Genomic DNA, 22,945 nt, shown 5'->3' with positions numbered 1-22,945 from the left:
ATGTGCAGCACATAGGTGTGTATGCAGGAGAGGTAGCCGAAAAACGCTCCTGTAAAACAGTCATATTAGTAGATCACAGATTATGTCCAGTTTTATATTTATAATGCATTATCATTGAAGAACTTACATTTACTAAAGACTGCAAAAAAAAACCAGTGACCCTATCAACCAATCTGTGTCAGTCTACAACAATCTTAAAAAAAAAGGTTACAATCTGGTTGCTACGTGCAACACAGACTCCTAAAGAAAAACTGACTGCCAGGGTACGGGGAGGAGGAGCCTGAGCGGTCCTTAAAGTTAACTTCTTAGTGCCCAGACTCCTCCAGCACCAGCTATACCCCATGATCTCCAGTGTCCCCCCCATGGCTGAAAGAAATCACATTCTGCAATCTGCTTCTCATACCCATGATACATGCCTCCCAACCATCGCAAGTTCAGAGACCCTCCTGCTTTTCAGGTACTGTCCCCCAGCCACGGGTTGCAGGGTCCTGTGGGGGGGAGGCAGGGGGCGGATCTAGACTTTTCGTTTAGTGGGGGTGGTTAAAGAACAACACCTGACTGTGGCAGACAGCATAATAAATGTAAGATCTTCAAATCTGATAAAGCTGTAATAGAGGTAATAAAAACAGCAAGGGATAGTGATTACATCCACACAATGCTAGGAGGGTGATCGCCCCAATCGCTCCCCCCCTGGATCTGCCCATGGTGGGATACTCTGAATAAATATGTTATCCACACTGTGCCCTGGACAAGGTGCATGCTGCTGTACTGCCCCTGGAGCACTGGTCAAGCCCCCGCCATGACAGAGTAGAGATGTGGTCACACCCCCAAAATGTCATGTACAAGGCGGCATGGCCTCATGGGCACATAGTGATATCACTAGCTTTCTCCCTGGGTAATAAAAGCTTCCCTTATCCTGCAAAAGCCACCATAGTGTAAAGAACGCACAGTACCTTGGGAGGTAGACCCGGGTGGCCCCGGGGTTTTTGCAGGGGCGCGGCTGGGCCGTATAGGCAGAGCAGGAGGCGGACCCTCTGGCATGGTGGGTGATGGGCAAGGGCTTGAGCGAGGAGAAGAACTAGGGGACGACCCAATGGCAGAGAATGAAGATGGCTGCAGGTGCTGAGGGAGGATCTCCTCTACTTCCGCACTGTAATCATCCACGTCACCTGGAAGAAGGAACTTCTTAGTAGCATCCACGGAACACACAGATTCTAACACAACATAACATAGTATCTTAGGGCTCCGAAAGAAGAGCCACACAGTTTGCCCAAGCACGGTTAGTGCTGACCCCCCCTGCCGACCCCACTGACCGTACTGCTGCCAGGGTCCGTAGCCCACAGGCTACAATGGGCTACCGCCATCTCAGAATAGGGGGTAGCCCAGGGATGCGAAGCGCTGCTGCCCGACGTAGCTTCGCTCCCCTACCATCTTAAATTTCTGTCTGCACAACGCACCTTCCATGTCGTAATCTGCAGCGATATCGACGTCTTCACAAAGCAGCGTGGAGCTCGTAGAACACGGCATCACGATGCTTATCCTCTCCAGGTTCATCTCCTCCTCTACCTGCGTGATCCAGTCTGGGTTTTTCAGCTGAATGTTCATGGTTTTCCCCAATACCTGCGGTTGACAGAGGACGGGAGGTTTGCCATCATAACGAAAAGCAGAAATGTTTTTTTTTTTTTTTTTTAAATCCCGTTTAATGAAAATTGCTAAGAGCTCATAGTGAGAAAGTGCATTCATAATTCATGGAATAATAAGCGCTCTGGTGCGGGTGCGGAATGTAAATCACTTTTGTGGAGGTTGTTCTTCTGTTTTATGTCATTTATCATCAATTACAGCCACTGAGCTGCAAAACCACCTTCAAACTCAATTTGTATGATGAATTTCTGAAATTAGCGCGACCGCAGATTGGAATTTACGGGCAAACCGTAAATAAGACATGAAGGGTACGCATACAGATTGCAGTAACTATGGCCTACTGCAGCCACAGACCTTGATAACTGGACTGCATCTTTATCCCATTGAGTGATAGCATCTCTGTGAGAGATATTAAGAATATCCACTGAAAATGCCAGCATCGCTCACATTTGTTATATAAATTCAATTAAAAAATGTTGTGTAAACAAAAAGATTATATTTCCTGTATAAGGTAAATGTTACAGATCATTATGATAAATTAAAAAGGTTTGCTTGGCAATTTTCACACCTATTTTGACAAATTCACACTTGGAACTCAAAGGGTTAATGTCCACTGCTAACGTGTTTATAGATAATCATAAAGAACGAATGCAGGTACCTCTCCCCCCGGATAGCACAGGGAAATGCTAATTTACTAAGCACACGGTCACCTCTCCCCCCGGATAGCACAGGGAAATGCTAATTTACTAAGCACACGGTTACCCCTCCCCGGATAGCACAGGGAAATGCTAATTTACTAAGCACACAGTCACCTCTCCCCGGATAGCACAGGGAAATGCTAATTTACTAAGCACACGGTCACCTTTCTCAGGATAGCACAGGGAAATGCTAATTTACTAAGAACACGGTCACCTCCCCCCCGGATAGCACAGGGAAATGCTAATTTACTAAGCACACGGTTACCCCTCCCCGGATAGCACAGGGAAATGCTAATTTACTAAGCACACAGTCACCTCTCCCCGGATAGCACAGGGAAATGCTAATTTACTAAGCACACGGTCACCTTTCTCAGGATAGCACAGGGAAATGCTAATTTACTAAGAACACGGTCACCTCCCCCCGGATAGCACAGGGAAATGCTAATTTACTAAGCACACGGTTACCCCTCCCCGGATAGCACAGGGAAATGCTAATTTACTAAGCACACAGTCACCTCTCCCCGGATAGCACAGGGAAATGCTAATTTACTAAGCACACGGTCACCTTTCTCAGGATAGCACAGGGAAATGCTAATTTACTAAGAACACGGTCACCTCCCCCCCGGATAGCACAGGGAAATGCTAATTTACTAAGCACACGGTTACCGCTCCCCGGATAGCACAGGGAAATGCTAATTTACTAAGCACACTGTCACCCCTCCCCGGATAGCACAGGGAAATGCTAATTTACTAAGCACACTGTCACCTCTCTCAGGATAACACAGGGAAATGCTAATTTACTAAGCACACGTCACCCCTCACTGGATAGCACAGGGAAATGCTCATTTACTAAGCACACAGTCACCACTCTCCGGATAGCACAGGGTAATTTAGTTATCAAAGATATACCCCAGTGTTACCTCAGCACCGTCCAGGTCTAGCGCAGCCAGGGCAGAACTTCCATCCAGAAAAGTCACCCACATTTTAGCCTCGACAAATCTGTACAAGTAATAGACACAACATCACCCTACAGTTATTATCACATGAGAATATCACTGCTCTGTATATGCTCTACGCGTTCTAGTCCTATGTAAGGGAGATCTCGAATAATCATGTACTAGGATACAACCCCCCTATCAGGCTACTTGACCATAAAATGACTTAAGTGATGGTGTAGTGGTTAGCATGACTGAGTTCGGTACCCACCATGGCTCTCACATATGTGTGTGCTATATGAGAAACTGTTAATTATGCCCCTTTACACCGCCGAAAAATCAGGGTCAGCGGTGGGTCAGACCCGCTACTAGTTCCCATCCGCCGCAGGGACTGCGTCGGTTACTTCCCATACACTGGAGGGACCCCCTGCACTGCCGGTGACAATGCTAGACCCTGGGTGTAGAGGGCGCTGTGACTAGAGATTCTTCAACCTACAAACTTGTTAGTTGTAGTCTTCTTCCTCTGTACAGCTCTCCACCAGTCAGCTTTCAGTTTTTACTTAGGACCATCAGTGATCGGGTGCCTTCTGCTGACTGTGGCAACACTGCAAGATTTTATATGAACGATTTTGGTTTCTAACATGCAGGGGGGGGGGGGGGTGTTTCTGTTCTTGTAGTCTGTCAATCCAAAACTACATGGGGGATGTTCTGGACACTGAATAAAACATACATTTCCAGCTGAATGGTACATGGGGACTTTGGTCACGAACCTTATAAGTATGACCTCGCCATAGCTGGCAAATTGCTGCAGCAGCTCGTCAATCAAATGATCATCAAAATAGTTATCTTCTGAGGATCTGCTCTGTAGAGAGACCATTATGGTACCATCAGGCGGCCCCTGGGTTGCAATCACCTCCTTATAGATCTTCTGCCTCTCGTCAGCTTCCGTTTCAAATATATCGATCTCAATCAGTGCAACAACCGGCCTTCAAATAAACCAAATACACAGCGGATTAGTGATCATAGGCAAAGCAAAATGCGGAACAATCCAGATAGGGTATTTGTTGGGATCAATACCTGTGATCGGAGGTTTTCAGCTCTGCTCTGCCGTAATGTAATAAGCTGCCCGGATTCCAGGTATAAGGGATATTTCGTCCTTCTTGCAAACTTGAATTCAAAAGGTCTAAATCTTCCGCTAAAATAAAAGCGCCAAATACAGAAGGAGTTAAAAACGGGGATAAAGACAACATTATTGGCCAGGCGTTCATTCTCCTACGCATATTAAGACAAAACAAACACTTTGGAGGTAAGCTGCAGAGGGACAGACTTGGGGTATACACCCCACTTACAGGACAGGATCTGTGGTTCTTCAGCTGTTGTGATACTACAAGTCCCAGCATGCCTTGCCACAGTTTTGCTATAAGGGAATGCTAAAACGGTGGCAAGGCATGATGGGATGTGTGATTTCAAAATAGCTGGAGCGGCATAGGATGGCCAGGCCTGCACTAGGGCGGCTTACAATGCAATTTGGGCACTTTTCATGCGATTGTGGTGATTAACTGCATGAGAAGTGCCCACATTTCATGTGATTGACAGCAGTTCCGATGCGATGCGCGGTCCCATGGGTATCGCACCGGAGCCTGCGAGTCGCATCAGCTGCAGAAGCAATCTTCTAGATTGCTTCCGGGTCGGGCAGGCTTGGCTGCAATCACATGCAATATATTGCATACAAAAGGACCGAATTTCGATATATCCTACTGCCCAAGAAGGTCCAGAGTGGCTCGAGGGGGATCGCCAGCCACTTCTCCAAGGGGAGAAGTTGCCTAGTGAATGCCCAGCTTTAGTCATCAAATGTAATTATTAGCAGGATGAGATATGCCTAAAATAGTCTGTGTAAAGGTGCCCATACATCTACAGATCGATTGTCAGATTGGGCTGGTTGGAACAAAAACCTGGTAATGGATGAGTGACAGTTTGGCAGTTTTCCAGCATTTCAAAGCAAATGGTCAACTGTCATTTACTCTCATCCATTACCAGGTTTTTGTTCCAACCAGCCCAATCTGACAATCGATCTGTAGATGTATGGCCACCTTAAGTTAAAGCTGTAGCTATGGTTGGGTGTTCCCACAGCCTAGGTGAACTTTGAAAACACAATTCGAAGTGTAAGCCATTATTCCCACTGCACGTATACTTGCTAGTTGCATAGGAGAACGAGCTTTTGCTTGCTGTTACCAGACTTATAAGTTACTTCTATTAGCGTGGGAAGTATATTTGCAGACAGGAAATGTGGTGTGCACGGGAAAATGATTTCCTCCATCTACTGTTACAATAAATGCCCGAAAGTTGTGCATCTGTCAGTGATACATATATTGGAGTCTCTTCCACACAAAGCAACTTTCAGTTCAGTGGTCCATTGGCAATCACATATTAGGACTGATTTACAAACCCCTACTGTAACAACCTTTGCGTAATTACAAGAAAATCTTTAAATGAATTAGCGCGGTTGTAGGGAAGAAACACAATAATGACCTGATCTGTCAAACGGCCATTTTCTTCTTCTCCAGAGAATACGATCGGTCCAAGCTGGGGTGCGACACTTCTCACTTGTGTCATAGTCATCGGAGAACAGGTCGTATTTATACGTGGGAGCAAAGTTGACTTTTCCTTCTAAGAACCCACGGAACACCTGTAATTATAAGCATTTACATATAATAGGTAGGTTAAACCTTACCGGACAATGATACAGTAGGTTGACAGCTACTTTTAAACCAATGAGTGTGCCAAGTACCAGGTGTTATGTTTGGGCTGAGTAGGAAGTAAATTGGGCGCACATTGCTTAAAAGATGTTTATTGAGTATACTGGCTCATATTGATGTGTTTGCATGTGTTTGACCCACTCCGGTGACAGTGGCAGGTGGGGAGTTCGACGGGGGCAGTACACCTGTCAAACTGTAACGCAGGTGTCCTAAGGCCAGCTCAGGGAGGACAGAAACCTCCCGTGGAGCAGGAGGGCAATACAAGTCATGTTATACAAGGCGATACAAGTTGTGTTATACATAATGCTTGAGCTCTGCAGCGCTAGTCTTTGTTTTTGTTTGTTTTTGCCTTATTTGCAAAACAAATAGGATGCATAAACAGCTTCTGCTGATTAAAATGATAGGTGGCCTATATTCAGTGTGCCACTACCCCTGTATCTACACTAGAAATGGAATGTAACAGTGATTTCCTGGAAAACAGTGCAACAAATCATTTCGGATGTGTTTGTGTGTCCTAATTGCTCCGTTTTGCAAATAAGATTTTATTTTACAGAAAAAGTCATAAAAAGGTGCCCGACGCGACTAGAAGGGCTGTTTAATGCAACAGGAGGATGGATGTACATGGACACAACTTTACGCAGAATTGGAGGCATCTCAAGATATGCCTTTATTGCTGCATGCATGATATCTAGCTGGATTACTACAGACACACCGCCGAAAAGGTGCACTCAGTGATATTCGTCTATGTGTGAACACCGTATCACACCGCAGTTTCACCTCTACAGTCTACAATTTTACAGTGTGCATACGTACGGTTCACCCTCTATCAAGCCCAGAGGTCCTCAACTTTTCAAAGTGCCACCAGCATCCATTGCCCAGCAACTATGTAATTAGGAAATGCTGGGACTTGTAGTGTAAAAGCTGGAGGGTTGTAAGTGTCGTAAGTCTAACGTAGATCTTTCTACCACTGGCAGGGCTTTGGAAAAGTGTACATAGGAGCAGGGCATAATGATCATTTATGGGGTAACTACAACAATCCCGAAGGTCATACCTGTCCTCCATTCTTCTGGTTAACAAGCTGATCTCCGACAACTAGAGATTCCCAGTTCTGATTTCTAATGAGCTCTTTCACCTCTTCATTTGGTAGATCGATGCGATAGTTAAAGTCTCCACACCAGAAGACATAGTCATGAGAAAACAGCATCCTCCCCTAGTGACAGACAAGAGTAGTGATCAAGTATAAGCAATTAATCTGCTCGTAGTGGCTCATGAGTAAGGAGAATAGGACTCGGTTCCCCCCCTTACCATTGGGAAGCTTATCTTGCGAACTATTTCATTATAGTCCTCGTTCCTCTCTTTTACTTGAGATTGCCCAGCTGCAAAGTGGCTGCAGACAAAGCAGAGACTAGTGGTGTGGAAAAGCATACGGATGGCCACCGCCCCTTTGTTTCCTGTGGCTCCACCCATACCGGTCTTCACAGTATCTACTGCAACATCCCTGTAAGTAGTAAGGACAAACGATGAGCAGCAAGAGCAAGCAATGGCCAACCCAATCACTGACCTATAAAACAGATTGCAGTGACTGACCTGATGAAAGGTGCGTGCTGGGGTCTTATGTATATAAAGAGACAGACACCGACAAGCTGCTCGGAGGCCAAGAGGACATACTTATTATCCCTGGATATGGTTTTCTGAAGCTCTGCAGCCCACAGCTTCTGGTTGGTTGTGCTGTAGAGACACTTACAATCAAGCACAGAATGGGAGAGGAAATGATCTTTAGATTAAATGACCATCCACAGCTTTGCCGTGGAACCTATTCTAGACAATTTAGCGGTCACCAACATAACATTTGGTACTTGTGTATTATCTGTGCGCCCGATTTTTTAATCTTATGTCATTGTACAACCAAAAATCGGTTGCATCGCATCGCATGCGATTGGACCCGATTTGCAATTGTACAGGCACCCAGATGCCTGATTCTTATGTTAAATGCCCCCCCAGACCCGATTTTGGATTGTACACCCACCCTGATGGGTAATGACTATGTTAAAATGACCCCCAATGTTAACGCCACCCCACTATCAACGCCAACCCGAAACGTGGCGACGGTACGCGTCCTCCGACCTTTTCATACCCCCACTATCCACGTCAGCGTGGAGTTGATTTTATATAGTGTGGCGAGCCACCGAGCCCGAAGCGGATTACTTCACATATATTCCGCATGCGCTCGCCACGCTTCGGGCTCGGTGGCTCGCTGCACTCGCCACACTATATAAAATCAACTCCACACCGACGTGGATAGTGGGGGTATGAAAAGGTCGGAGGACGCATACCGCTGCGCTCGCCACACTTCGGGTTGGCGTTGATCGCGGGGTGGCGTTAACAATGAGGGGGGGGGGGGGGGGCATTTAACATAGCCATTACCCATCAGGGTGGGTGTACAATCAAAAATCGGTCTGGGGGGGGGCATTTAACATTGGAATAAGCCCAAATCGGGCATGATTGTGTCGCATCGCATGCCATTATAATGGCATGCGATGCGATATAAAAATTGTACAGTCGGGTTTTAAAACCCCTGAAATCGGGTCCCATTGCATCGCATCGCAAGTAGTGGCATGCGATGTGATATATCGGGCGCCCAGATAATACACAAGTACCTAACATTTATATGAAACAAGAGACACAGCTGAAACGCCAATGTACGTTTCGCTATTAAGATTTCAGGAGGCCAACCAGAGGCAGGGTACCCGGGAATCCAATTAAGAGGTCTGGAGGCCAATCAGCATCAGTGGCATCATGAGAAGGAGTGAGACTGGAAGTGACATCACATCTGATTGGTCAGAATCTAACTTCCTGGAAACGATCGCCTACTGGGGCCTACACGCGATGTAGGGGCATTTTCTAAGCATTCTAGTGAGATTGCTTAGAAAATGTCCTGAAAATTGCCCCGTGTGTAGGCCCCTTAAGACTGAACAATGGAAGTGTGATTAAAATAAGTATTAAACTCTTATTAGCAGCTGTGTGTTTTCCTTATTTACAGACCTTTATCTTCTGCAAACCTCAAAGCTAATTCTCTGGATTATGTTAGTGGTTTTTGTACAGAGCCTTTAATCATTTAGGAGAAAAGCTCTGTATAAATAAATTATTATAATTAAGATTAATGCCACTGCAAGCAGCTATCATAATGTTACAGTTATATCGTTGGAGAACTCACCTCGCATTGACAATGTTCCCTGCGTTTAACTCCACCATCTCCTCAAATCCAATGGCGAATATATCAACCGGCTTACTCCTCGCATCTGATGTGGGTACAAAGTGAGGTCAGAGGATTTGTGGAAATTCAATATAAGTGAGATATTACAAATTATAATCCAAAACCGCTGCAAAAGGCAACTCGGATTATCTAATCCCAGCATTTGGTGCCCTGGGCTGTAATCTGCTTTTAACTTTAACTACGGGGAACCTGAAGCAGTCTATACTGGCTGCACCTTGTCCAAATGCAGGACAGATCTAGAGGAGGCTGCGCCCAGTGTCCCACTGGCGATTAGATAAAGTGCAGAGAGCCAGACCTATTTTGACCAGGATAATAAATAACCAGAAGGGTGTTACCTAAAACCAGACAAGAAGGTAGAACAGATAATTATTTGGCTTTATTAACCCTTTCAGTGGGTTATTTTTTTTTAGGGGGAGCACTCCCTAAAAAAACCCACCACTGTCTCTTTCCGGGGCCGGGCAGCGCCACTGAGCACTATACCAGCCGCGGTACTTGTGTAGTTGCCGACTTCTAAATTGCCGGGGTGTCCGGTTCAGGGAGTCTCTGGATTTAGACGCTTTAGCGTCTAAATTGCCGGGTTGTCAGCGGTGCGCAGGAGTCTGAATTGCCGGGTTGTCAGCGGTGCGCAGGACTGCCTATTTCACTGTGGAACTACAAGTGCCACTGTGACCTGTCAGCGCTGGGTGCACTGCTGCTGCCCAGCGCTATGCTGACATAGCTTACATAAGGAAAGCAGCCACAGTAAACACAGAGTCTGGCAGACTGCCAAGTTTCAAAGTTTCACTGTGCGCGCGGTGGTAACGTGAAGCTACACAAGTACCCCAGCCGCTGCCTGGCCCTGCCCCAGGCAACCCGGTTGTGTGCGGCGTGATGTTACAAGGCCACGTCACACACAGCCAGGGGGGGGGGGGGAGGCGCGGCCGAGCAGCCGTTTACGGCCAGTGCTGAAGTTGAGTTCAGCGCGCAGCTCAGTGGCGCTGCCCGGCGCTAAGCATTGGAGACAGCAGCAATCCCGAGAATTTTCCGGCTTTGCCATTCTGGGCACTGAAGCATAGCCCGGAAAATTCTCAGGAACGCCAGGGAAGGGGTTAACTCAACCATCCTGGAGACTTCAAAACTTCAGATCTGTAACAGAGCTTGACTGGGATAAAGCCACAGTATTAACCCTTTGCAGTCCAAATAGTTTTTTTGCAATTCAAACAGTCTGGTTTACATTAATTGTAATATATATATTTTTTTTATTCAAAAATGGTCTACATGGAATGCTGAATCATGTTAATTTATTTTATTTTGGTACTTGTTTCTTTTCAGGGCGCCCAGTACACATTTAGCGTACTGGGCTATTCTCCGTAGTGAAATCGCATCGGATCGCCCAGCGTGTATAGTGATGTGCGATGCGATGTCCACACAGGAGTACTTATACAATGAAATATCGCATGGGATCGGAGGGCACCCTAGACAGGGTGCGATCCGATGCGATATTTCATTGTATAAGCACCCATGCTATGAGATATGAGCAGATGTGCTTATTTAGAGCACAGGAGTACTTATACAATGAAATATTGCATCGCATGCAACCATACAGTGGATGCGACCCGCTATATATCATTGTACAAGCACCCATGCAATGTCATTTTTCATTCTTTTGCGTCACCACCAATATCCACGCCACCCCGAAGGGGTGGGTGGCGAGCCCCGCGAGGGACCGCGTAGCACGTCCTCCGACCTTTTCATTCCCCCACTATCCACTTCGGTGTGGAGTTGATTTTTATAAAGTGTGGCAAGCGCAGCGAGAGCCCCTCGAAGGGACGCGGATTACTCTACATGTAAGCGCTCACCACGCTTCAGGCTCGGTGGCTTCGGGCTCGCCAAAATCAACTCCACGCCGACGTGGATAGTGCGGTATGAAAAGGTCAGAGGACGCGCTACGCTTCGGGGTGGCGTGGATAGTGGTGGTGTTTTAGGAACACATTCACACCTGCAATATCATACAGCTGACACAGTAATGCCGACATGTGTTAACGAATAACTGTAATAAATAGATTAAAGAAGCATAATAATCACATTGATTACAATATGTAATGATAGCAATAAGAATATAACAACTGTAAACAATACAACATTAATTATTAAAAAAAATTAAAACAAATCAAAATGATTCATCTTTGGGGAGGAGCTTCAGTGCTTGCAGTATACGGTGGAATGGGTCATCAGCTCCCAATGTCTTTCTCCATATTAAATCCTGAAGATAGGATTGGAGCTCGTGTCGCGCAGTGCCTCTTTGGCGCTTATTGCGCCACTTACATGTGCCCCACAGTCTCTCCACATTCTGTGTATGGACCCCTGTGGCCGGGTCAATAAAATTGAAGCGATGGTTAACTGCAAAGTGCTGATAACCAGCCAATTCCAGTCGTGCGGTGCTGTACGCCCTCCAGCAGTCTGTGTAGATAGTGGTGCCTGGCTCTATATTTTCGATGATACAATCCATCAATGTGGGGGCATCACGCCTGGGCACCATTTTCAGGAAGCAATGTCCGGTTTCCCTACATATTCCTCCAAATATCCACTGCTGGGGTAAGATCCGCCCAACATTGCTTTTCCGCTTGACGAACAACGTTTCCTCAACCTCGACTATGTGACCAGGTCCACCAATCCTCCGCTGGGGGTGCGCCATAATGTCCATTGCGCAAGCCTCCCGTATCCAGGGTTTATAGAGGACCGCCGTTTTCTTGGAAATGTCCAGCTGCTGGCCACAATAGTCAATGGAGGTGAGCTCCTGGGCCCAGGAATAGATGAACCGCAGCATGGTAAGTAAGGACAAGCGGCACCCAGGAAACCAGTGGGCCGCTCTCAGGCTCACCTTCACCCGGCAAACTTTAACATGGCACCGCCACATACATTCCTTCACCGAGAGGCACAATTCTGGGTCACAGGAAGGAGTTCTACCTGTTGAAAGAACCATATTGCCTCTTCCTCCGTCTGACGCAAGGTAAATATATTCATCGATACAGCCATTTGCGAAAGTAAGTTGGTATAATTATCCAATAATTCACTAGCAGCTCTGAGTGATGCTTCCAGTCCGGTCAGAAAATTACCTCAGAATGATTTCTGAGAGATCTGACAGGTGACGGGAATGACAGGGAGCGGGAACCAGCGGTAATGAAATCGCATCGCATGCCACTATAACACGGCATGCGATGCGATTTTAGTACGGTACCGAACGTACTGAAATTGGGCGCCGTGCTAGGAAACAAGTACCTTTATTTTTTTAAAGTGGCTCACCATTGGATCTGCTACTAGCGCTAGGGTTGTTGAGCCTGACTAGACGTAGGATCTGGAAGGGTTAAGGCCACATCCACTACAACTTGGAGCCAAACCGCTCTCATGTTCCAGTTAATACGTGGTATATGACCTGACAACCTCCGCAAGACAAGAGCGTTATCCCGACTATGCAGCCAATGATTCAAGAGAATATGGAAGGGTTCTTCTAATTATCGTCTGTAACCATTTCAAGTGTACAAAGATTCAAGAAGAAGTTGAACTTTATGACATATCGTATCAACAATTTTATATGAAAAAGACTTTAATAAATATTGGTTTTGTGCTGTTTGATAAAGCTATCTGGATTTAACATTAAGACTATAAAGGTCGAATTTGTTAGACCCTATACAGGGTGCCAACCCACAATTGTCAGATAGATATACACACTATAGAAGAGCAACGAAGTGTATATATTCCAGAACAGTACAGCAATAAGTGACAGTACAGCACACACAGCTCAGCGCACAGCAGAGATCTACATCTGGTTACCTTGGAACTCTTGAATGCCAGCGATTTTAGGAGCATCCAGCAGCCAATCTGTCAGGGTCTGGTTCTTGAAAGCGATGCTTCTAAACTGCTTCCCACCATTCACATTCCAGGTACCAGCGCAGATCCGGATCTTCCTGGGCTTGGCGTACCTGTAATAATTCTCGCACATGCTCCGCAATACTCTCGGAGATGCTGGGAGAGACAAGGAATGCCTTCAGTCAGTCTGTATACACATTATTATGTTATATTATATAATGTGGCAAATGTACTAAGCCTGGTGAAGTGATAAAGTGGAAAGTGACCAACAACCAATCAGCTAATGTCATTTTTTTTCAAACCCAGCCTGTAACTTGAAAGTTAGGAGCAGATTGGCTGCTATGTTATCACATTAAATTTTATCACTTCACCAGGCTTAATACATCTCAATATTACTTAGTAAGTAAATGGTTATTTTACTAAATTAGCTATAAACAGAATGAACAGGACGTCAGCCTTCATCTCCTAACCTGCTAGGATATGAATGCTAGCAAAAATGCCATATATATATATGTAGCGTGATGGCTTATTTCCACATCGCAGAGAATGAAGTGATAAATCTACGATTAAAAACATTGAACAAACATTTACGTCCGATTGTCTACATGACTATACCTGATTGTAACATGAGTTCTGACACTGACCGGGCAGCAGAAAGAGAAGAATAGATAGTGTTAATGGCAGACTAGGGACCAGAATCTTCAGCACAAAGATAACAGCAAATTCCAAAGAACTACATGCAATACATTGGTATCTGATAGAGGACAGGAAATACGCTACAGTACAATGGTGAAACCCAAAAGTACAGATGCTACACTTATAACCAGGTGTCAATAAAAAGCGGTCATGCATTTAATAATAATCATTTGAGGAAGTGTCAACATGCTTAGCAAGTCGACACTTCTCTGGCTAAGAATGGGGTGTCACATATGAAGCAGAGCTAGTGCTTCTTGGATATCACAAAACGTACCTGGAAAGACTAACATGTATAGTTTGGAGAAGAGAAGGGAAAGGGGGGACATGATAGAAATCTTCAAATATATCAAGGGTTTGTTTTAACATAGCACGGGGGGGGGGGGGGGGGGGTGATTTTCTTCAAAGGAAAAGAAGTAATAGAACAGGAGGACATGCACTGAAACTGGAGGGAGGTAGGTTCAGGCGAAATGGTAGAAAAAATTACTTCACAGAAAGGATAGTGGATAAGAGGAATAGCCTCCCATCAGAGGTGGTAGAGGCTAAGACAGTAGAAAAATTTAAACATGCTTGGGATAGGCATATGAATATCCTTTCAAAGAAATAAGGATCAAAAAGGGTTGAGATTAGGGATGCCAATCCCGGGGGAATTTTTTCAATCCCGGGAATCCCGAGATTGGCATCCCTAGTTGTGTCAGGCGTGTCTCATACCTACCCCCACACCGGCCGACCCGCACATTTACTTACATTAGCGGGCGGGCGGCCTGGAGTGGGTTCGGAGGTGCACGGTGCCACCAGGCTCGTGCACCTCCTCCTTAGCAGACAGCACAGCAGCCAGAAAGGAGGCAGGTGGGCGGGCAAAGGAGGGCGTGCAGAGGAGAGTGGAAGGGGGCGGAGAAGGTTGCATCAGACTGGGCAGTGTGGCCTGCGCAGCGTGACCTCTATGGTCACGCTACGCAGGCCGCACGCAGCGGTCAGGATTTGGGAACAGCGAGAGCTCAGACGTTGCCAGGCATGCGCAGTCTAATCCCGAAATCCCGGGATTGGATACTCCATTCCCGGGATTGTAATCACGGAATTTTTGATGCCAAATCCCGGGATCCCGCCGATCCTGAGGATTGGCCACCTTAGTTGAGATTACCTGAAGGATAAAAAAGGGGCAGACTAGATGGGGCAAATGGTTCTTATCTGCCGTCAAATTCTAGGTTTCTAGGATATCACCCCGTCAGCCAATGCAAGCCAGTATAGAGGATATTTGGAACCACAAAAGATTAAAAATACCCACTTAGGGAGTTCGCCACCAGTACATTCTAGGAACGGACTTACATCGACTTAGAGCTGGACTTTGTTCCCTAACAGCTGACTCATAGGCCTGTTCTTGCACATTGCTTTTTTAATCTGTATGTTACATGTTAGTAATATGTTATTATGTGCATTACCGCTTTCTATTGACTTCTGGTTATTAGCGCAATTACTTCATCTGTACTTTTGTGTTTTTCCATTGGGAAGTGACGCCCCCTCTCTTGGTAACAAATGCTTGACAGCTCAACCCACCGTGGAGCACCCCAGATATATCTACAGTATATCTTTGTTCCATAGTACAATGGTGGCCTAGGGCTCTGTGCCTCACCCACAATCCCTTGCTTCTCTCTGGTGGTTACTATGCTAGACAGGCTGTTTCGCATGCCATCTTCCAGGCCAGAGAACAATCTCCTGGGAGAACAGACATCTCACAGCCTGTACTTCCAAGAAGTGATCAGTAACGTTATTCTACCAGAAAACAATCTAGAACATGAAATATACTCATGTCCCTGGTATGGTTAGGATGGGGTGTCACATAGCCCGCTGTGCTTCTGCCTCTGGTGTCACATCGGGAGCTGTGGTAATGCCTCTGGCTAGGATTAAGCTGTCACATATGAAGCAAAGGTATCGCCACTGGCTAGGAACGGGGTATCAAAGAGAGTGCTAGCACCTATGGATAGGAATAGGGTGAAGGATCAGCGCTAGCGTCTATGGCCAGAAATGGGGGGTTACATAGGATGCTGTACAGGAGCTGCACTAGTGCCACTGGCTAGGAATAGGGTGTCACATATGAAGCGGAGCTAGCGCCTCTGGGTAGGAATGAGGTGTCACATATGAAGCAGAGCTAGCGCCTCTGGGTAGGAATAGGGTGTCACATATGAAGCAAAGCTAGCGCCACTGGCTAGGAACAGGGTGTCACATATGAAGAAGAGCTAGCGCCTCTGGGTAGGAACGGGGTGTCACAAATGAAGCAGAGCTAGCGCCTCTGGGTAGGAACGGGGTGTCACATATGAAGCAGAGCTAGCGCTTCTGGCTAGGAACGGGGTGTCACATATGAAGCAGAGCTAGCGCCTCTGGGTAGGAACGGGGTGTCACATATGAAGCAGAGCTAGCGCTTCTGGCTAGGAACGGGGTGTCACATATGAAGCAGAGCTAGCGCCTCTGGGTAGGAACGGGGTGTCACATATGAAGCAAAGCTAGCGCTTGTGGCTAGGAACGGGGTGTCACATATGAAGCAGAGCTAGCGCCTCTGGGTAGGAATGGGGTGTCACATATGAAGCAGAGCTAGCGCCTCTGGCTAGGAACGGGGTGTCACATATGAAGCAGGGCTAGCGCCTCTGGGTAGGAACGGGGTGTCACATATGAAGCAGTGCTTGCGCCTTTGGGTAGGAATGGGGTGTCACATATGAAGCAGAGCTAGCGCCTCTGGGTAGGAATGGGGTGTCACATATGAAGCAGGGCTAGTGCCTCTGGGTAGGAACGGGGTGTCACATATGAAGCAGTGCTTGCGCCTTTGGGTAGGAACGGGGTGTCACATATGAAGCAGAGCTAGCGCCTCTGGGTAGGAACGGGGTGTCACATATGAAGCAGAGCTAGCGCCTCTGGGTAGGAACGGGGTGTCACATATGAAGAAGAGCTAGCGCCTCTGGGTAGGAATGAGGTGTCACATATGAAGCAGAACTAGCGCCTCTGGGTGGGAATGGGGTGTCACATATGAAGTAGAGCTAGTGCCTCTGGGTAGGAATGAGGTTTCACATATGAAGCAGAACTAGCGCCTCTGGGTAGGAATGAGGTGTCACATATGAAGCAGAACTAGCGCCTCTGGGTAGGAATGAGGTGTCACATATGAAGCAGAGCTAGCGCCTCTGGGTGGGAATGGGGTGTCACATATGAAGCAGAGCTAGCGCCTCTGGGTGGGAATGGGGTGTCACATATGAAGAAGAGCTAGTGCCACTGGATAGGAACGGGGTGTCACATATGAAGAAGAGCTAGTGCCACTGGATAGGAATAGGGTGTCACATATGAAGCAGAGCTAGCACCTCTGGCTAGGAATGGAGTGTCACATATGAAGCAGAGCTAGCGCCTCTGGGTAGGAACGGGGTGTCACATACGAGGTGAGCTATATACCCTGGCTAGGAACAGATCACTAGAACAGCAGCATTTCTATACACGATCATTACAGATAATAGCTCATTATTGCTTTCAGAGAACACTTACCATGCAAGCTCCCAGTGGTAAGAAGAGCTCGCGCTTTATCCGCCAGGTCACTGTTTAATGTATTCCCCAGCAGCAGCACATCTATTGCTTCTTGTTTTGAACCGTCAAAGAAGTTGCTCTGTATGGTCCTAGTTACAGAGCGCGCTCCGTCCTTCAGCTTCCCGCCCTGTAACGCATACAGAATAATGCTGGATAACGGGTTCCTATGCGCTTACCTGAGGACGCTTCCCTAGAGGAAGCCAACAAGAGTCATTCTGATAAAGGCTCTATGGAAAGTCATTAGTGACAACCATCCTCTCTTCTATTATCACCTTCCTTAACCAAGCTGGCCACGCTATTTGTTATTATCAGTTATTTATATATCTCACACATATTCCGCGGCGCTGTACAGTCATCCGATTCAGGCCTTACTATAATCTACATTCTCCATCACATGCACACACACACATATACCGGTCTGTTTTTAGTTTGTAGGAGGAAAACTGTGTACTATGCAATCTTGGAATCTATGCACATATGGGAAGCACATACAAACTCTACATCATATATGGCCATAAGTGGGAATCAAACCCAAGTTCTCGGCGCTGATAGGCTGTAAACTGTTGCTGATATCCTATCCTACAAATTTATCAGAACTTCTACATATATGAAAAATTCGCAACTAAGCAGCAAAAATGAAAACCGCGCTAATCCAAGCCAAATATCAGACAGATGTTACACCCCAGATATGTAAAAGTCTTTATTTAACTGTATTATCCCAACATGATTGTCTTCCTCACTGTATGCAAAATCTGTCGTTCTCCATGATGAAACCACACATTATACCCCTTTCACACCGCACTTGTTAAACGGTATATTGCCGTTTTTTTCCCCATTTCAAAACGTTTAAGGCTGCAGTGGGAAAGCACCAGAGTTCATTTACGGTTAAAGATAACCGGTATTTCAAATTGTTTAAAAAGCAGAGTCCTACACGTTTCAGAGCCGTTTTTTATGCAGTGAGAATGGCTCTGAAACGGTATTTAGTAAAAACAACAGATTACAGACCTGTGATAGGCTGTCCCCTGCATTCTGCCTTGAAACCTGTTCAGGGGATTAAACGGGTTGACTGATGTGAATGGTACTTAAACGGTATTTATAACGGTAATCTACTGCAATGTGAAGGCTCAGACCCATTTTAAATACCGTTTAAAGATACTGGTTTTTTAAACATTTTGGCAGTGTGAAAGCGGTAGAATATAAGTTTTTGTAAATTTCACATTACTATTAATTAATAATTACTATTGTATTTTCAACATCTGCATAACATCTGCATAAAAATAATTAATGAGGTCGGCGGACAGTTACATTAGCTATTTTAAGCCTATATTTAAAACCCCAAATGTATCTGCAGACATATTAATCGGATACTGAAGCTGAAAATAAAATCAGTTAGAACGATAACCAATGACAGACTCCTATACACTGTATTTAAATCTCATTTCCTGTTTGATGTTTCCTTTAAATAAACCTTGTGACCTGCGTTATTTCTACATGAAACAGAAACCACACGCACCCTATATGTAACGGATAGCCGCGACACCCACACACAATGTAATAGTATAGCTGGGCGCCTTTAATCCCGGCAGACCTCTGCATTCATACTGTTTGGAAGCTGTGACGCCAGAGTGTATAACATTTCCTACAGTAACAGTTGTATCGTACATACTCACCAGTCACATAGGAAATCAGGAGGAACCAAGAGAGGGAGCGGGAGGAAAGCAGGCAAGAAGTTAGAGGCTAAACACGTCAACTTTACACATAGGAGAAGAAAGAAGAAGATGTGTATAAAATAAACCTCTACTGTTGTGTTATGTGCGTGGATGGTAGAGGCAAATGTGTGATGTGACGATATACAGACGTGAAGACATTTGTTGATACCCTTGTAGGTCATTGAATACTTCACTTCTCCTAAACAGTGATTATATTAAAAGCAATTGTCCCATGTATACATAAGTATGTTATAGAAATTATGGAGAAAAATTAATTATTGTGTATTCTTCAAAGATATTCTAAAATGGCCTGGACAAATTTGTTGGTACCACTTAAAAAAAGATAAGAAATAATTAAATCAGTCATTCATCCTATTTAAATGGAGACAAAGTAGTCAGTCTGCTGTTTGGTATCACCGTATGGACCACACTGAACACAAACCAGTGAAAGCAAAGGAGAAAGTTGTTTGAAGAGATCAGAGAAAAAAAATATAGATAAGTGTGTTAAGGGTAAAGTCTGTAAGACCATGGCCAAGCAGCTTGACTAAAGTTGGAAATTATTTTTAAGACGCTTTAAATGCATGGGATTGTAGCCGGTTAACGATTATGTAAGATTCCATGGGCCGTTTAACGACTGCACATCATTATCATTGGCACCTTGGTCATCATGTCTACACACAGAATGCTGTGTGACAGGTCATGCAAGATAGGTTGTTTAACTATAGGTTGTTCCAATTGGTCGGAAAAAAACCGGCCATATCGTTTAAACAAATCTGTGTGCGGAAGCTAAAGGCCCATACACACTGGAAGACTGAGCTGAAAGTCGCTCAAAGCAGCAGGTTTGAGCAGCTTTCAGCTCAAAGCCGCCCAGTGTGTATGGCCGGCGGTGAGCGTTGCTGCGCGCTCCCGCAACATCACCGGGAAAGCCGTTCATCTGCTGGTTATACCAGCAGATGAGCGGCTTTCAGGACGGCGTTGCATAGCGCTCCGCTATGCAACGCCGTCCCCCCCCCTCTGTTGGCGCCGGGAAGGGGGAAATCCGCTCAGTGTGCATGCACTAAGCGGCTTTCCCCGCATCGATGATTGTCATCATCGCTCTTCATACACGCTGGGCATAGTCCAGCAGGTCAAGGGTCCTCCAACAAGAAAATGACCCAAAACACACATAAATACATTGACGATTGGACAACAAGAGAACATTGAACTGTTGTGAATCCTAAGGAACATCAATGGAAAAAGGTGAAATACGCAGTCTGTAGAAGGCAATCATCAAACCTGAGACAGCGTGAGCGGTGAGCTCAAGAAGAGTGGGCCAAACTACCTGCTGACAGGGACAGACGTCTCAATGAGAGCAGTAGAAATCGCCCGATTGTCTCCAAAGTTTGTGCTGCAAATTATTAGGATAAGGGTGCCATCAATTATATCCCAGCCATTTTCATTTGTTTTAAAAGTCAAACCAAACGTTAAATGCAAAGTCTGATCTCTATATAAATATGGAATAAATAATGATGAATGCCAATTACGTTTGCGAGTTTAAATTTACTTCAGTGAAAAACATAGGATATTTTCTTTTTAAAGGAAGAGTACCAAAAAACGTCACATCTATACTTTGCTCGCACTTCAAATCTAAGGAACTTATATCTTAATTACAGTGTACAACTAAAGCTGTTTAGTATGTGTAGACTACATGCAAAATCCGCCAATATTTATCCTGCATGCAAAAAAACAAAAACATATTTGAACTCCTTGCACTGCAGCACCGGAGCTAATCCTTGCACCTGCAGCACCAGTACAGTAACTATGAAGCGTTCTGATTAGGCAAATAAGAATTTCCTTCAAGAATTCTGTCCCTGCTGTCACAACTGCGGCACTAGGTCTCAGTGTACATGTACCAGCTATGACCGACATGGGAATACACGCTGTGACTTGTCCTAGGGTACCAGGAACGGACTCTCCTCTGCACAGCTGTACTGTACAAATATATTACAGATTTATAATGGAACAGAAACATTCTTGGCATTTGCTCAACTTCAGATGTCCGTAAAAGGACAATGGCTGCGCACAGATCTTAGTGATACAGGCAGCAAAAGGTTTATATCATTGTCATTCTGAACAGGTCGCAGCGACCCGTACAGGCTGTCATCAGATAGGAGCGTTTGGCCGCGTTCAGCGCACAGACCTCCGAGGGCTACACACAAGCTGTTCCATACATCAGATTAGATCAGGTCAGACGTAACACTCAGCATTTAAGGCCAAATTTTTGCCAGTTGGAATAAACATGGTCACTGCAGGTGGGGCAGATGTAATATGTGCAGAGTGAGAGTTAGAATTGGGTGGCGGGTGTTCAAACTGAAATCTAAATGACAGTGTAAAAATAAAGCAGCCAGTATTTACCCTGCACAGAAACAAAATTACTCCTCCAAATCTACCTCTCTCTGCACATGTTACATCTACCCCACCTGCAGTGAAGTCAGGACCATTTGATGGCGAGTACTTACAATGGTTTTCCCCTCACGTGCACGGATGCAATCACATTCGCAGCCGTGCACACGGGAGGGGGCAATGTGGATGGTGTGGGCGGCAGGCAGCAGTTACCTGATCATTGGGCTCCGAAATCCTGCAGCCCAGCGATCAGTTCTAAATCAAAACTTATGTCCAGAAACAACTTCCTGGTTCATTATAAATGGAAGAAAAAAAAACAATCCGGATAACTAGATAAATGCCATAGGGTAGAAGACAGACATACTTTAGGCTTGTGTGAGTGCACATATTTGGCTGGTCGGCCATAAAGCAAGCCATCAGTGCTGTAAGACAATCACACATGTGTAAGGTCTCGGTCAGAACACGTACAGCCAACTGACACCCGATAAACCCTCATTAGGTGTCGGATCAGTAATCACTTTAGCAGCACAAGAAGCAACACGAGACCTGGAAATAACCAAACTGTAAGGCGAGAATAAGGAGAGCAGTCCAGCAATTGTGCACTCTAGAGAATGCCCACAAACAAGCACAAAGGTAACTGCCAAGCTAAAAAGAAAACAAGAAAAAAAAAAAAATTAAAAACCTAGCAAGGGGGGGGTTGACCATCACGACACTTACAGGAGATCTCTATGCAAAACTAGTGTTTACCCTTTAGCTCGGGGATGGGGAACCTTTGGCCCTCTAGTCGTTGTTGAACTACATATACCAGCATGCCCTGCATCAGTTTTATAATGTCCAAATAGCAAAACTGTAGCAGGGCATGCTGGGATGTGTAGTTCAAAACAGCTGGACGGACAAAGGTTCCCCATCCCTGCCTTAAGGTGTGTTCACACACATCGATTTGCTTTCGATTTCCCCTATCTCACCCCCTTTTGATTTGTCCTTTGCTTTCACATCCGATTTCACCATCGATCTGCACCTTTGCATTCGATATCGAATTCAAGGTACAGTGTATGCATTCCATTTACTGGATCGAATTCGATATTTCCTCGCCGGCACAGTCTATTTTTCTTTTAGATATTGAGAAAACAGGAGCGCGAATCGAATCAAATGCGGATTGAAAGCGTCTTAAAAAACATTCAATTTTGATTCGATTTTGCTACTATAAGCAAAATCGAATCGATAACCTGTCAAAAATCGAGGCGTGTGTGCACCCCTTTAGCTCGCTGCCTCTATTTAACTGAGTGACCATTGCTCTGTCCAATCAGATTCCATCGGACAACCTCACAAAGCGCCATGTCAAACAATGCAGGCTGTTAGTAGCTGGAGGACAAGCATACATACAATATAACATAGTAATGCGATGACAACGCAGGTGGCTTCTCACAGAGACGTTTCACTACATACATCCAAG

The 22,945-nt window shown here is 45.5% G+C and overlaps 1 protein-coding gene across 6 annotated transcripts in view; it reads right to left on the bottom strand.

Annotated features, from left to right (window-relative positions):
- Positions 1 to 22,945, bottom strand: part of SYNJ1 (synaptojanin 1) — a 78,375-nt gene that overhangs the window by 21,681 nt on the left and 33,749 nt on the right. For 4 of the 6 annotated variants that reach the window (XM_083171819.1, XM_083171822.1, XM_083171823.1 and 1 more), the window contains exons 12-24: positions 17,363 to 17,528; positions 13,766 to 13,789; positions 13,115 to 13,306; positions 9,245 to 9,329; positions 7,618 to 7,758; positions 7,336 to 7,528; positions 7,082 to 7,240; positions 5,804 to 5,960; positions 4,352 to 4,469; positions 4,045 to 4,260; positions 3,260 to 3,338; positions 1,458 to 1,620; positions 954 to 1,169 (exon numbers count right to left, since the gene is read on the bottom strand). In XM_083171819.1, the coding sequence (XP_083027945.1) occupies positions 954 to 1,169; positions 1,458 to 1,620; positions 3,260 to 3,338; positions 4,045 to 4,260; positions 4,352 to 4,469; positions 5,804 to 5,960; positions 7,082 to 7,240; positions 7,336 to 7,528; positions 7,618 to 7,758; positions 9,245 to 9,329; positions 13,115 to 13,306; positions 13,766 to 13,789; positions 17,363 to 17,528 (1,909 nt within the window). The remainder of the gene's footprint in view (positions 1 to 953; positions 1,170 to 1,457; positions 1,621 to 3,259; positions 3,339 to 4,044; positions 4,261 to 4,351; positions 4,470 to 5,803; positions 5,961 to 7,081; positions 7,241 to 7,335; positions 7,529 to 7,617; positions 7,759 to 9,244; positions 9,330 to 13,114; positions 13,307 to 13,765; positions 13,790 to 17,362; positions 17,529 to 22,945) is intronic. The other 2 variants (XM_083171820.1, XM_083171821.1) reach the window with 2 other exon arrangements.

This window comes from Crinia signifera, chromosome 2, assembly GCF_055691185.1.
Source record: "Crinia signifera chromosome 2, ASM5569118v1, whole genome shotgun sequence".
NCBI classification, from domain to species: domain Eukaryota; kingdom Metazoa; phylum Chordata; class Amphibia; order Anura; family Myobatrachidae; genus Crinia; species Crinia signifera.
Note: the sequence above shows the minus strand (reverse complement) of the source record. Positions and strands in the feature narration are given on the sequence as shown.